Raw genomic sequence first — 14,017 nt, 5'->3', positions numbered from 1 at the left:
TAAGGTGTTAATTCTTTATAGGTCAAAATAAAATATCATACAAGAACCAACCACAACTAAAAATAAAGGTATTATGAAAAAAGAAGTGCTACATCCACAACATTTTTCACAATACTTTCATAACAAAAGTGTGAATGCGTAAAATTATAGTAGTAGCAGCATTTTTTTTTTTTTTTTGGTTTGTTCAATTTGCACCGTTCACTGGCCTTTTTTTTTTTTTTTTTTTTTCAATAATATTGCCCTGTCAACTCTTTATATATATATATATATATATATATATAGTTGTTAGTTAACATAATAAATTGTCACAATATTTTCATAATCGTTGAGATGTTAATTCCTTATAGGTCAAAATAAAATATCATACTAGAACTAACTACAACTAAAAATAAAGGTATTGTTATTTGATACAACAAATTTCACAATATTTTTACAATTATTAAGGTGTCAATTTCTTATAAGTCAAAATAAAATAATAAAATATAAGTTTGTGACCAACTACAACTGAAAATAAATATTTTGTGAAAATGTTGTAACACTTGTTGTGTGAATTAGTGAATGTGTAAAAGCTACTGTAGTAGCTACAGTACTTTTTGATTTATTCAATATTTACTGTTCATCACTTCATTAGCCCTTTTTTTTTTTTTTTTTTTTTTTTTTTTTTTTTTTTTTTCCAGTCATCGGTTTGTGCGTTTTTTTTTTTTTTTTTAATATTAATATGAGCTGGCATATATATCGTTGTAAGGGCGGATTTTGGGACCCAGGCCCAGTGAGCAGGCGATTCTGGCCCAAAAGACCCTCAACAATGAATTTGTAGAGAGTGGGTCGAAGAACTAGGTCAAGACAGAGTGCACGTAATTGTTAGTAAGCCATGCAACCATTTAAACATGGGAATGTTTTATTAAGCCTCCTGGGAAAACAGTTCATGAAACAACAACTTAGGCTTTTCTTACAGAACTTCTCTCTTTTTCTTTCTCTTTTCCTTACTTTTTACTCTCCAGCTTTTTTCTCCTCCGATCGTGGGGGTTTTCTTCTCTTATATAGCATCCTTCGAATGATAATGGCCCTACACTTGTTGATCATCTGGGCCTCTACTTGAGTGCCTGTCCCATAGGACATCATCCTCCTTTTCTGTGAGTTGCACTGGCCAAGATAATACTGTTCTCCTGTCCTCTCCACATTAATGTGGCTGAAAAAGTAGCTTCCTTGCATTTAATGCGGCAGTTGTGGTTGCCCCCCTGTGCATCCAGCATTTTCCTTCGATTTGGGACGTTTTCCCACTATGCGAAGGGTGTGTGTTGGACTCCCATTTGATGCGTCCGAGGAGACATTCCTCCTCGGACGCCTTTTTAACAGGCCCGGCCCGGCCCAACAGGGTTGGGTTAGAAGTCCTCTGGCCATATCCTCACTTCTTGTCATGGTTGGGCCCCGCATGGGTGCCAAGACCCACTGTTGACTGATGAACTTTACCCCTATAATAGCCCCTCAAAATTCCGACTCTTTCTTCTTGATCCGAGGAGGAAAGGCGGGATTTTGATACCCACTGGATAGTTTGCTGGGGATCCCTGCTTTGCACGTGCGGAGGCGTGCCCTTACGTGCCTCATTAATGCTGCAGGCATTTATTGACCCTGGGGAAAGTAACTGCAGCTTTTGGAGTTTTACGCTCTTTCAATCCAACGGTTGGAGACCGGATCAACGGTGGACAACATTTCATTTGCTCTAGGCGGGAGTGTGTCTGTCCAACTCCCTCTGAATATATAAGGTTTTGGAAGGCGTTCCTTCCTCGCTTTTGACGAACACTCCAGTATTCAGAACACCTTAGAGTCTTCTCCTTCAGCGCATTCTTTCCTTCGCCGCCGTTCTCTTGAAGGTTCCGTCGAGCGCCTTACCCGTAAGTGCACGCTTCTTCTTCGTTACTCTTCATTAGACAGACTGCCTTCACGTTGTCTAGGATTAGAGGGGATGGGTAGGCTTGAAAAAATGGTAAACACTCCGGCCGGTATGGCGGGCTTCAGGGCGAAGTATCGTATTCCACCGGAGGTAGGTTTAGAGTATTGCCACCAGGAGGAAATTTTTTTCAAGAGAAGAACGGGGGAAGTCACAATTCCAATGATAGCCTTCGTGGAAGGAGGAATGACGATTCCAATGGGGAGAATAACTAGGGACTACCTACGTTGTCATAGGTTGGCCCTACACCAGTGCACCGCGAACCTGTTCCGGATCCTGGGGTGTGCCGACGCCTTAAACGACCAGATGAACCTCGGCCTTTCATGGCACGACGTGGTTCATCTTTATGAATGCCATAAGCTCGGCGACTCATATTACCTAAAGTCCAGGACTGACGAAGTGAGGTTGATATCCTGTCTTCCCAAGTCCAGCAAAGGCTTGAAGGACGACTATCTGATCGTCTCCGGACCATGGCATGACGGCCTTCACTGTCCAACTAGGGCAGGAGAGCCAGGTGGGGTGTCATAGAATTAGATTCCGTGGGGAGGACCTTAGTTTCGAGCTCTCCCCCCTTTTTGTTTTTCTTTCTTTCTTTTCCTTTTTAAGCTTGTTGGTTTGGTTGCATGCCTCCTCGGACTAACACAAACCCTGTAACGGCCTTTGCAGACAAGGAGCGAACATCCCCTCGGCTGAGCTTGGTCAACGTCCCGGCTTTAAATTTCCTCCTGCGATCTGAGATTTTCGTGAGCGAGGACGGACAATTACGGTCGGCTACTTTGATTTTGGACTATGTTCCTCTCACTCGATCCTTGGTGGACCCCGGCCAAGCTATAAGGGCTGGCAGTCCTCTATTGGCATGTATTGACGTATCCATATCGGGGTTCCTTGCTTCAACAGACTTACCTCCTGTTCAGCTGCCTCCCCAACGTGCCTTTCCCCCAGTGGTTATCCCGGAAGAGGAGGCTGGTTCTTCGCATTCATCCTTGGAAGAACAAATAGACCAGTTCCATTTTCCCGAGGAAGGAGAGGTGTCGGCCAGGGTAGTAGAGCTCTCAGACTCCGACGCCGATTTAGACCGTGCTTCAGCGGCTCTTGATACTGGTCTAGTCATCGCACAAGTTGACACCAGCGAAGAAATTGAAGAAGAAGGAATGGACTTGAAGCTGAGGACAGGCCTCAGGGGCCTTCTATCCAACAGGAGTAAGGGGTAGTCCTCTAAGGATGCTTCGAAGGAACAAGCTGCCACTAAGGCTCCCGTTCCTCCTCTCCCTCCCCCCTCGTCAAATGCGGCGCTGCAGCCTATGCCTAACTTAAGGCGAAAAAGGCAGGTAGAAGAAACGGAGGAGGGAGAGATTGGCCACGAGAAGGCCAGGCCTCAGAAGAAGGGTAAGGAAACGAAAGAGCCCCGAGATAAGAGGACTAGGTCCACTGATACCTGAGACGAGGCGGCCTCTCGTAGGGAACAACGACCATGGTCGCCTCGGATCGAATTGGACGGCGCCTCGATCCCCTGGGATGCGACCCTATGGGAATCCCAACGAGAGCAGGCATCATACTTGGCCGAGGCCCTGCAGCAACCTCTTCTCTTGCCTCGTGATATGGAGGGGCTCAGAAAGACTCGCTAGCCAGAACTTTTCATGTCCTTGAAGAGGGACATGGCCATGGTAAGTGGAATCTTCTATCTCGTCCCTATATTGCGCACCCTATTATCGTCATGTTTTAATAGGGTTTTTATTTACTTCCGAGCGCAGGTCACTCAACAGATTTTTGTTGCGGAGGAATGGGCCAAGAAGACTCGCGAGGACTTGCATAGGGAGGCTCAGTCCCGCTATGCCGCCGAGAAGGCTGCTGGTAATCTCAAACAGGATTTTGAGCGTCAGGACAAAGAGATAAAGGAGGTGAAGAAGGCTCATGCGAACGTGGAAGCCGGCCTTAAGAATGCCGAAAAACAAGCTGATGAACTGCGCATAAAGCTCCGCCAATCTGAGGAGAAACTTACGGCGGAGCAGCAGGCGGTCTCCACGCTCAAGGCTGAGCTTGCAAGGACCAAGGAGGAGGCCCGCTTGGCCAGGGAAGCTGCTGAGAAGGCTGCGACGGCCTCCTATGAGCGTGGAGTTCATGATACTGAGGCTAGGCTGGCCGAGGAGGTAGCCATTGTCTGCAGGGAATACATCACCACGTCTTGGGGCGTAGCCCTGGATCGGGCAGCTGTCCCAGCAGATTCTGATCTCAGGAAGGCTGAGAACATCTTCTTCCCAAAGGATGTACGCGAAATTCTTGACCAGGATGCCTCCAAAGAGCCTCTTCCAACAGACTCCCTTATTCGTTGGGGGCGATGAGCAGGTCGCGCAGGACAAGCCACCTGAGGACAGCCTTTCCATAAGCGCGATCGTCGCACAGGCCAAGGAGGTTGCCCCGGGGACCCAAGCAACTGATGGTCAGCCCACTCCTGCTCAGGGCTCTTAGGAGACTAGTGTAGGATTTCTTTGTCTCTTTTTGTATTTTGTTTTGTTTTGCCTCGTCAGTGTTTGTAAACAGAACTGCTTTTAGATTTTAATGACAAAGGCTATTTTCTTTCAAATGTTATTGTCTATTCCCCCCTTTTTTTTTTATCATGAATGGATCTCTATTTCTTCACTAACTGTTGATAACCGAGCATAAGTGAATGAATACGCGAATAGAACGATAGTTAATAATTAGGCGCACTGGCTGCGAACCTTATTTTTCCAAGTCCCTGGTCTAGAGAGCCAGATAGGATTTGGGCCCTATTTAACACTTAGGGAGAACTGCACCGCGGTTAATTTCCCCCAAGTCTGTGGCCGAGGAGCCATGCAGGACTTGGGTTCTGTTTAACACTCGGCTAGAGTAGCTTAAATGTTAATTTCCCCCAAGTCTGTGGTCCAGAGGGCCATGCAGAACTTGGGTTCTGTTTAACACTTAGTTGGAATTGCTTCGTGGTTAATTTCTCCCAAGTCTGTGGTCCGAGGAGCCAGGCAGGACTTGGGTTCTGTTTAACACTTAGTGAGAACTGCCTCGTGGTTAATTTCTCCCAAGTCTGTGGTCCGAGGAGCCAGGCAGGACTTGGGTTATGTTTAATACTTAGTTGGAATTGCGTCGTGATTAATTTCCCCCAAGTCTGTGGTCCGAGGGGTCAGACAGGACTTGGGTTCTGTTTAACACTTAGTGAGAACTGCGTCGTGATTAATTTCCCCCAAGTCTGTGGTCCGAGGAGCCAGGCAGGACTTGGGTTCTGTTTAACACTTAGTGGGAACTGCCTCGTGCTTAATTTCCCCCAAGTCTGTGGTCCGAGGGGCCAGGTAGGACTTGGGTTCTGTTTAACACTTAGGAAGAACTGCCTCGTGGTTAATTTCCCCCAAGTCTGTGGTCCGAGGGGCCAGGCAGGACTTGGGTTCTGTTTAACACTTAAATCAAGCAACTGCACAGCAATACGACACCAAAGATTACATCTTACATTAATAACAGTACCTTTTCAGGTTGTTTACATTCCAAGGGCGTGGAACTACACGTTCATCCAAGTCTTCTAAAATGTAGGCTCCTACGCCAGCTACGGAAGTGATACGGTACGGTCCCTCCCAGTTTGGTCCGAGCTTTCCCTATGCGGGGTTCCTCGCAGTGCCCAAGACTTTCCTCAGTACTAGATCTCCAGGCGCCAATGGCCTGGACTTCACCTTGGCGTCATAACCTTGCTTGAGCTTCTGCTGATAGTTAGCTAGGTGGACCATCGCGCCTTCCCTTCTTTCGTCGATGAGGTCCAAGCTCTTTTCTAGAAGTTTGTCATTGGCAGCGGGACAAAAGGTGGTGGTCCTCTGGGTTGGGAAGTTCACCTCTAGTGGAATGATAGCCTCGGCCCCATAAGTTATTGAAAAAGGGGTTTCCCTTGTGGACCTACGAGGCGTGGTGCGGTATGTCCATAAAACATGGGCTAACTCTTCCACCCATCTTCCTTTTGCGTCATCTAGTCTCTTTTTCAGTCCGTTCATTATGGTCTTGTTGACGGCTTCTGCTTGGCCGTTACTCTGGGGATAAGCTGGCGTGGAATACCGGTTAACAATTCCCAGCTCGCTGCAATACCTTCTGAAGGCTTTGCTATCAAACTGGAGCCCGTTGTTCGACACCAGGGTGTGCGGGGTGCCAAACTTGGTGACTATATTCTTCCAGAGAAACTTCTTGACATCGACATCCTTAATGTTTGCCAACGCCTCAGCCTCTACTCATTTGGTGAAGTAGTCGGTGCCGACGAGAAGAAATTTTCTATTCCCTGTTGCCTTGGGGAATGGACCAAGTATATCTAGGCCCCATTGTGCAAATGGCCAGGGACTGGACATTGGGTTTAGCTCTCCACCAGGCTGGTGTATGCTCAGAGCGAATCTCTGGCATTGGTCGCACTACTTCACATAATCCAGGGCTTCCTTATGCATGCTCGGCCACCAATAACCTAGCGTTAAGGCTCTGTGAGACAAAGACCTACCCCCCGTGTGACTTCCGCAAATTCCTTCATGTAACTCCTCCAGGATGAGTTCTGCAGCCTCTGGATGCACACATAGCAAATACGGCCCTGAAAACAAGCGTCTGTAAAGCTTGGAGTCCTCCGATAACCAGAATCGAGTAGCCTTTCTCCTGATTTTGCCAGCCTCAACCTTATCGTCTGGCAAGGTGTCATGCTTTAAGTACAGAACGATAGGGTCCATCCAGCTCGGTCCTGCCCTGATGTTATGTATTCCAATCCCATTTGCCTTTTTTGTTGATGGACGGAGGACCTCTTTTACCATAATGACTCGAGGTAGGGGTTGAGCCAAGGAGGTAGCCAACGTCGCGAGAGAATCAGCATGAGTGTTCCCACTTCTGGGTATGTGCGTCAGGCGGAAGTGATGAAATTGGGTCTGCAGGTGCTTAACCCGAACTAGATACTCTTACATTCTTTCGTCCTTTGCTTCTATGTCCCCATTTATCTGCCCCACAATAAGTCTTGAATCCGAGAACATGTCTACAGATTTTCCCCCCAACTTCCGGATCATTCCCATTCCTTCCAATAGCGCGTCATATTCGGCTTCGTTATTCGTGGCTGCAAACCCGAGTCTCAATGACTTCTCTATGGTTACCCCTTCAGGTGAGAGCAGGACAAGTCCTAACCTTTAGCCCCTTTGGTTCGCTGCGCCATCAACGTGCGCTTTCCACCAGGTGTTTTCATGCTGGGAGACCGTGCTGATCATCTTCTCATCAGCCCCTAGAGGTCCTGCCACGTTTTGTTCCTCTAGCGTGGGCTCCGCAAACTCTGCTATTAGGTCGGCAAGGACCGGGCCCTTTACAGCAGTACGAGGCATGTACCTAATATCGAAAGCGCCCAAGATCGTTCCCCACTTTGCAATTCTGCTTGTGTAATTGGCGCTGCGTAGGACAGACTTTATGAGGAGTTGTGTCAGCACCACCACAGTGTGCGCTTGAAAGTAGTGTGGAAGCTTTCGCGTGGCCTGGACAACAGCCAAGATAGCCTTTTCGAGGGGAAGATAACGTGTTTCTGCCTCCTGCAGTGATTTACTAACGTAATAGACTGGTCGCTGTGTGCCGTTGTCTTCTCGGATTAGCACCAAGCTCACCGCATGCGAGGCTACCGCAATGTAGGCAAACAAAACCTCGTCGGCATTTGGACTGGACATAATTGGTGGTTGGGCGAGGTACTCCTTTAATTGTTGGAAAGCTACAGCGCAGTCTTCATTCCACTCAAATCCTTTCCACTTGTGTAATAGGAGAAAGAATGGCTTGCATCTATCTGCTGAGCGCGAGATGAAACGGTTTAAAGCTACTATCATACCAGTAAGCTTCTGGACTTCTTTAGGGTTCCGAGGAGGCTGCAAGTTATGGATGGCTCTTATTTGGTCGGGGTTAGCCTCAATGCCTCTGTGAGTCACCATATAGCCTAAGAATTTTTCAGATCCCACTCCAAACGAACATTTGGTTGCGTTCAGCCGTAGTTTATACTTTCTTAGTATTTGAAAAACGTCGCCAAGGTCGTCAATATGGTTGGGTGCCAACTTACTTTTAACCACCATGTCATCTATGTACACTTCAATATTTTTACCAATCTGCTGTTCAAACATCTTGGTCATCATCCTTTGATAGGTTGACCCGGCATTTTTTAGGCCGAAGGACATCACTTTATAATGATAATTCCCAACTGGGGTGACAAAAGCAGTCTTCTCCTAGTCTTCGGCGGCCAATGGTATCTGGTGGTAGCCCTGAAAAGCGTCTAGAAAGCTCATTCTAGGATGTCCGACAGTTGAATCTACCAACCGGTCTATCCGGGGCATAGGGAAGGGATCCTTTAGGCACGCCTTGTTTAGGTCGGTGAAGTCTACGCAGACCCGCCATTTCCCGCTCTTCTTCCTTACCACTACCGTGTTAGCCAACCACTCGGGATAGAAGACCTCTTTGATAGCCCCTGCTTTCTTCAATCTTGTGACCTCTTCTATCACGGCGTCAGTATGTTCTTTCGACGGTCGTCGAAGGGCTTGCCTTTTAGGTGTTATGGCCGGGTTCACGTTAAGGCGGTGGCAGATGAAATCTGGGTCGACCTCGGGGGCCTCATAGGGGTCCCAAGCAAACACGTCTAAATTCTGTCGGAGGAAGGCAGTCAGCGCCGACTTCTTTTGGGGCGGCAATTCCGAGCCAATTTGAAAAAACCTGTCAGGGTCAGATCTAACAAGTACTTTTTCCAACTCCTCACAGTTCACCTCCATGACTGGTCCTCCTCTGCCCGCAGTTGGGACCGTAGTCAGTAATTACTATAAGCCGCTCTCGGCTGGCGTGGAAGTTAAGCGATCCTGCTACCGCAAGATTGCCGACACCATGCATTGCCTAGCTACTCCCTGGTTCCCTATTATCTCTTTGATCTGACCTCCTGACGGATATTTCACCTTTTGGTGCAAGGTGGACGACACAGCCCCTAGTGTATGAAGCCATGGCCGGGCCACGATGGCTGTGTAAGGGGAGTATGCATCCACTACAATGAAGTTCACTTCTACCACCTCTGAGTCTGTTTGCACAGGCAACCTAATCATGCCTCTCGGGATTACGACCTTTCCTTCAAAGCTAACTAGGGGAGAATCGTATGGCAACAGGTCTTCCTGCTTCAAGTTCAATCCCTTATACAAATCAGGGTACATTATCTCCACTGCGCTGCCTTGATCAACCAACACCCTTTTGACGTCATAACCTCCTATCCTGAGTGTCACGACTAAGGCATCATCGTGGGGTTGGATAGTTCCTTGTTTGTCTTCTTCCGTGAACCTGATTAATGGCGTGGTGCTCATTCTAGCCCTCTTGGATTCCCTGTCATCTGGCTTAGTCGGGAAGCTGCTCACTGACATTACCCTGAAGGAGACAGAGCCTGTCCTTCCAGGAGCGGCGAGAATGACATTAATTGTGCCAATGGGTGGCCTCAACGTACTTTGTCTGGTTTCGTTGTTCGACGGTTCTTGCCATCCTTCGGAGCGATGCAGCAGATGTCTCATCTTCCCTTCTCGGACGAGCCGGTCTAAATAGTTCTTCAGGTTTCTGCAATCATCAGTAGTGTGACCGGGCTCCTGATGGTATGCGCAATACAGGTTCTGATTACGCTTCAAAGGGTCGCCTGCCATCTTGTTCGGCCACTGAAAGAAAGGCTCATACTTCACCTTCTCTAGGATTTTGTGAAGAGGTTCTCGGAACACAGCATGGACTGCCTGAGCCCTAGTAGATCCGGACTGCTCTACATAGTCCCTTCTCGGCCTGTTGCTGTTGTTAAATCATTCCAACCTGAAGTCCCTCCTCTCCTGAGGGACGACCTTCGCCTTACTTTTCCCCGTCTGCTGGTCCTCCTCGACCCTTTTGTACTTGTCAATTCGGTCCATGAGTTGGCGCACGCTGGTGACTGGCTTTCCAGTGAGGGACTTTCTTAAGCCGTGTTCGGTCGGCAAGCCCCTTTTGAACGTACTGATGGTGACGTCATCATATTTCCCTTCGATTTCGATCTCGTTATACATTTCCCAGTATCTATCCGAGTAGGCCTTCAGCGTCTCTCCTTCCCGCATGGACAAGGATAGGAGGGAATCGAGGGGCCGAGGGACTCTGGTACTGGTGGTGAAACGGGAACCGAAAGCCTGCGTCAGCTGTTTAAAGGAATCTATGGAATTCGGCTGGAAGGAATCGAACCACCTCATCGCCATGGGTCCTAAGCTAGATGGGAATATCCTACACATTAACCCCTCATCCCTGGCGTGGACGGCCATCCTCTGATTAAATTGGCTCACATGCTCCACTGGGTCGGTCCGACCATTGTATATAGCAAACGTTGGTTGATGGAACCGCCGAGGAAGCGCTGCCCTCTCTATCCTACGGGTAAATGGCGACCGGGAGATGCGATCCAGGGCCTTACTCATGGCATCGTTGGCCAGGCCTTGGTAAGATGGGCTCTTGTGGCTGCGTTTACGAGGTCTCTCTTCCTTGTAGGAAAAGGTCTCGCTGGGGGGGTTCCTGATCTTCGCCGATATTCATTATCCTCGTCACTGCTAGAGCCCGAGGAGGGTAAAGGACGTTTCTGCTGTGCTCGGCGCAGCTTTTTCTTCAAGTCATCAATCTCTTTTCGTAAAGCCTTTCGATCGTTTTTCTCATGAGATGCATGATCCTTCCCCTTTGAACGGCTTTTACTCGTATAAGAGGTGTTCACGCTTCCCTCTCGTTAGTTATCTTGGTCGTTCCCTCGTTCGACATTTAAAAAATTGTCCTGCCGTTGAGAATCTGCACGTCCGGTTTGGCGCGGGCCTGATCCTTCCATTTCTTACTGTTGACTTGTCGAGACACAAATTCTTCCCACAGACGGCGCCAATTGTAAGGGCGGATTTTGGGGCCCAGGCCCAGTGAGCAGGCGATTCTGGCCCAAAAGACCCTCAACAATGAATTTGTAGAGAGTGGGTCGAAGAACTAGGTCAAGACAGAGTGCACGTAATTGTTAGTAAGCCATGCAACCATTTAAACGTGGGAACGTTTTATTAAGCCTCCTGGGAAAACAGTTCATGAAACAACAACTTAGGCTTTTCTTACAGAACTTCTCTCTTTTTCTTTCTCTTTTCCTTACTTTTTGCTCTTCAACTTTTTTCTCCTCCGATCGTGGGGGTTTTCTTCTCTTATATAGCATCCTTCGAATGATAATGGCCCTACACTTGTTGATCATCTGGGCCTCTACTTGAGTGCCTGTCCCACAGGACATCATCCTCTTTTTCTGTGAGTTGCACTGGCCAAGATAATACTGTTCTTCTGTCCTCTCCACATTAATGCGGCTGGAAAAGTAGCTTCCTTGCATTTAATGCGGCAGTTGTGGTTGCCCTCCTGTGCGTCCAGCATTTTCCTTCGATTTGGGACGATTTCCCACTATGCGAAGGGTGTGTGTTGGACTCCCATTTGATGCGTCCGAGGAGACATTCCTCCTCGGACGCCTTTTAAACAGGCCCGGAACGGCCCAACAGGGTTGGGCTGGAAGTCCTCTGGCCATATCCTCACTTCTTGTCATGGTTGGGCCCCGCATGGGTGCCAAGACCCACTGTTGACTGATGAACTTTACCCCCACAATTGTTATACTAACACAACAAATTTCACAATACACAATTATTAAGGTGTCAATTTTTTATAAGTCGAAATAAAATAATAAAATATGAGACTATAACCAATCACAACTGAAAAAAAAAATGTTTTGTGAAAATGTTGTAAAACTTGTTGTTATCACGATATTTTCACAATTGTTAAGATCTTAATTTCTTATAGATCAAATAAAAAATTGCTAGGTCCATAACATTTTCACATTAATTTCACAACAAATTATAGGTGATAAACTACTATTGATGGATTAAAAAGTGATATCAGTTGTGGGTTCATTTTAAAATTAATAACAACTTGCCATTTCGAATTTTTTATGTAATATTATGGAGATAGCATTTCTATAAAATATATATATATATATATATATATATATATATCAAACCGAAATTTACCATGGCTAAAAGTAAAAGTATTATGAAAATATTGTGACATTTTGTTATGTTCCTAAACTTCTTTTTTGGTTTAGTCAAATTTGGTGAGCAAAAATTCATTGTTTCACGCACAATTTTCTTTTGTTGTTGTTGTTGTTGTTGTTGTTTTTTTTTTTTTTTTTTTTTTTTTTTTTTTTTTTTTTAATTTTAATGCATAGTTTAAAGTGATTGTTCCAATTAAAAATCAATAACAATTTATCATTTAAGATTTGTTGTGAAAATGTTGTAGATATAACATTACTCTAAAATAAAATTATAAAATATCATACCAGGGCCCACCATAGCTAAAATAAAGGTATTGAGAAAATATCATGACATTTATTGTGTTCCTGACATTTTTTATTTTTTTATTTTTTTATTTAACTAATTTGTTGAGCCAAAATTCATAATTTTACATACAGTTTTCTTAGGTTTTTTTTTTTTTTTTTTTTTTTTTTTTTTATATTGTTTAAAGTAAAAAACACATAGTTTTACAATAAAAAAAAATTATAGAAAAAAGTACTTTCCCCCTTTATGTTTGGAGTAGTTTCATTCCCCCAACTTTAAAGTTTATAAAGTTGTGATTTACAACTATGTTTTATATTAGCTTTATTCCATGACAAAAAGTGTTGTAATTGCTTTAATTTTGTTCCTTGTATTTTGTGGGATTTTATTGTATTGGGTTTAGTATGAAGTTGGTGAAGACTCAAGCTTAATTGAAGATTAATGCATTTCGCGACTAGCTTGCGAGAAGTTCGCGAGAAGGGTTCCTGCGAAAAGGGCATGTGAGGAGCACATGACTGGAAGCTAAAGAGTTGTGCCAGGCTGTCGTTTTCGCGAGTGTCTCGCGGGTAAGGCCTTCCCGTGAGGTAGTCGCGAAACATTCTGCTTAAAGGATTTTTAAGTGTGACTTCCCTACCCTTCACCTATACTATATATACCCTCATTACCCACAAATGTAAATGAGGTCATTCAGAGAAAAAAATCCTAGATAGGTTTTCTACAATACACACGCCCATCTTTTAGAGAGAGCTATTCATCCTTAGTGAGAAATCATTGTAGTCTCTTCTCCTTCCCTCTCCCATTGTCATACCTTGAGAGAAGATTTGTACCCAAACACAACCCACACATTTTCAGAGTCTTTTGGAGCTTGGGAAGTTTTGGGAAATTGCCAAAAGAAGCCGGTGAGGCTTGGCAGATGCAATCAGGCGTATTGCGGGATTTGGAGAGCTAGACAAGACACGGTTCTGAGAAGCCTTGTTAGAGTAGGAGTTTAGAGGGCTTAGGTACATCGGGCAAATTAGGCTTGGAGGGTCTTTTACTAACCCATGTATCCCAACTGATTGTCTAGTGGATCAATTACCACTTGGAGGGCGGTGGAGAGGTTTTTCGTCGAATTCTTCGGTTTCCTCTTCGATAACATATCGGTGTGTTATCTTGTGTTTGCATCTTTCTTCCCTTACTCTTGTGCTTTACTTTTATTGTTTGTTGTTCATGTTTATGCACTAGAGTAGTATCAGTTGATTGCGCTTCATTTACTCTTATTTCCGTACTTAGATAAGTTAGAGTAAAAGCAATCTAGCCGTAATTTATTGGAGGTCTAAACAGCTCTTGTGTTTTTTTAACACATTTTCGAGCATTCAAAGTTAAATAATTTCCTCCTTTATATTTTGTACACAAGCATATAGTCCCTGCTGTTACTCTCTTGATTAAATCCTAACAAAATCTTATGATTCCTAGAATATATTTCATTGTGCAATATCTAAAATGCCTCACTAAATTTTAATGTCCCAGAAATTTTCTTTGTATATTTTGAGTTTTATGTGTTAATCATACTTAAAAAGTAAAAATGGTGATCTATGGTATTCTATTTTTTACCTAGAGAACACTAATTTATTAGAGGTTTAAATCTTCTATATTTATAATTTTATCTAATAGAAACTTCAATGACATATGTCTTTTGTTATGTTGTTCTTTTTATTTATTTCTTTTATTTATTAAAAAAGTGTTC

The 14,017-nt window shown here is 45.1% G+C and overlaps 2 protein-coding genes across 2 annotated transcripts; both read right to left on the bottom strand.

The window, feature by feature from the left end:
• Positions 1–5,562: 5,562 nt before the first annotated feature.
• LOC115970346 lies at positions 5,563–6,738 on the bottom strand. The gene is made up of 2 exons (XM_031089992.1): positions 6,438–6,738; positions 5,563–6,176 (listed from the first exon to the last, which is right to left on the bottom strand). The coding sequence occupies exons 1-2, from the start codon at positions 6,736–6,738 to the stop codon at positions 5,563–5,565; spliced, it is 915 nt and encodes a 304-aa protein (XP_030945852.1).
• Positions 6,739–8,790: 2,052 nt separating this feature from the next.
• Positions 8,791–9,603, bottom strand: LOC115970345. Its single transcript, XM_031089991.1, has one exon. It carries the CDS (start codon positions 9,601–9,603, stop codon positions 8,791–8,793), a length of 813 nt encoding a protein of 270 aa, XP_030945851.1.
• Between the last annotated feature and the right edge of the window lie 4,414 nt (positions 9,604–14,017).

The sequence above is a fragment of the Quercus lobata genome, chromosome 12, assembly GCF_001633185.2.
Source record: "Quercus lobata isolate SW786 chromosome 12, ValleyOak3.0 Primary Assembly, whole genome shotgun sequence".
Lineage (NCBI taxonomy): Eukaryota > Viridiplantae > Streptophyta > Magnoliopsida > Fagales > Fagaceae > Quercus > Quercus lobata.
This window is presented reverse-complemented; position numbering and strand designations above follow the sequence as displayed.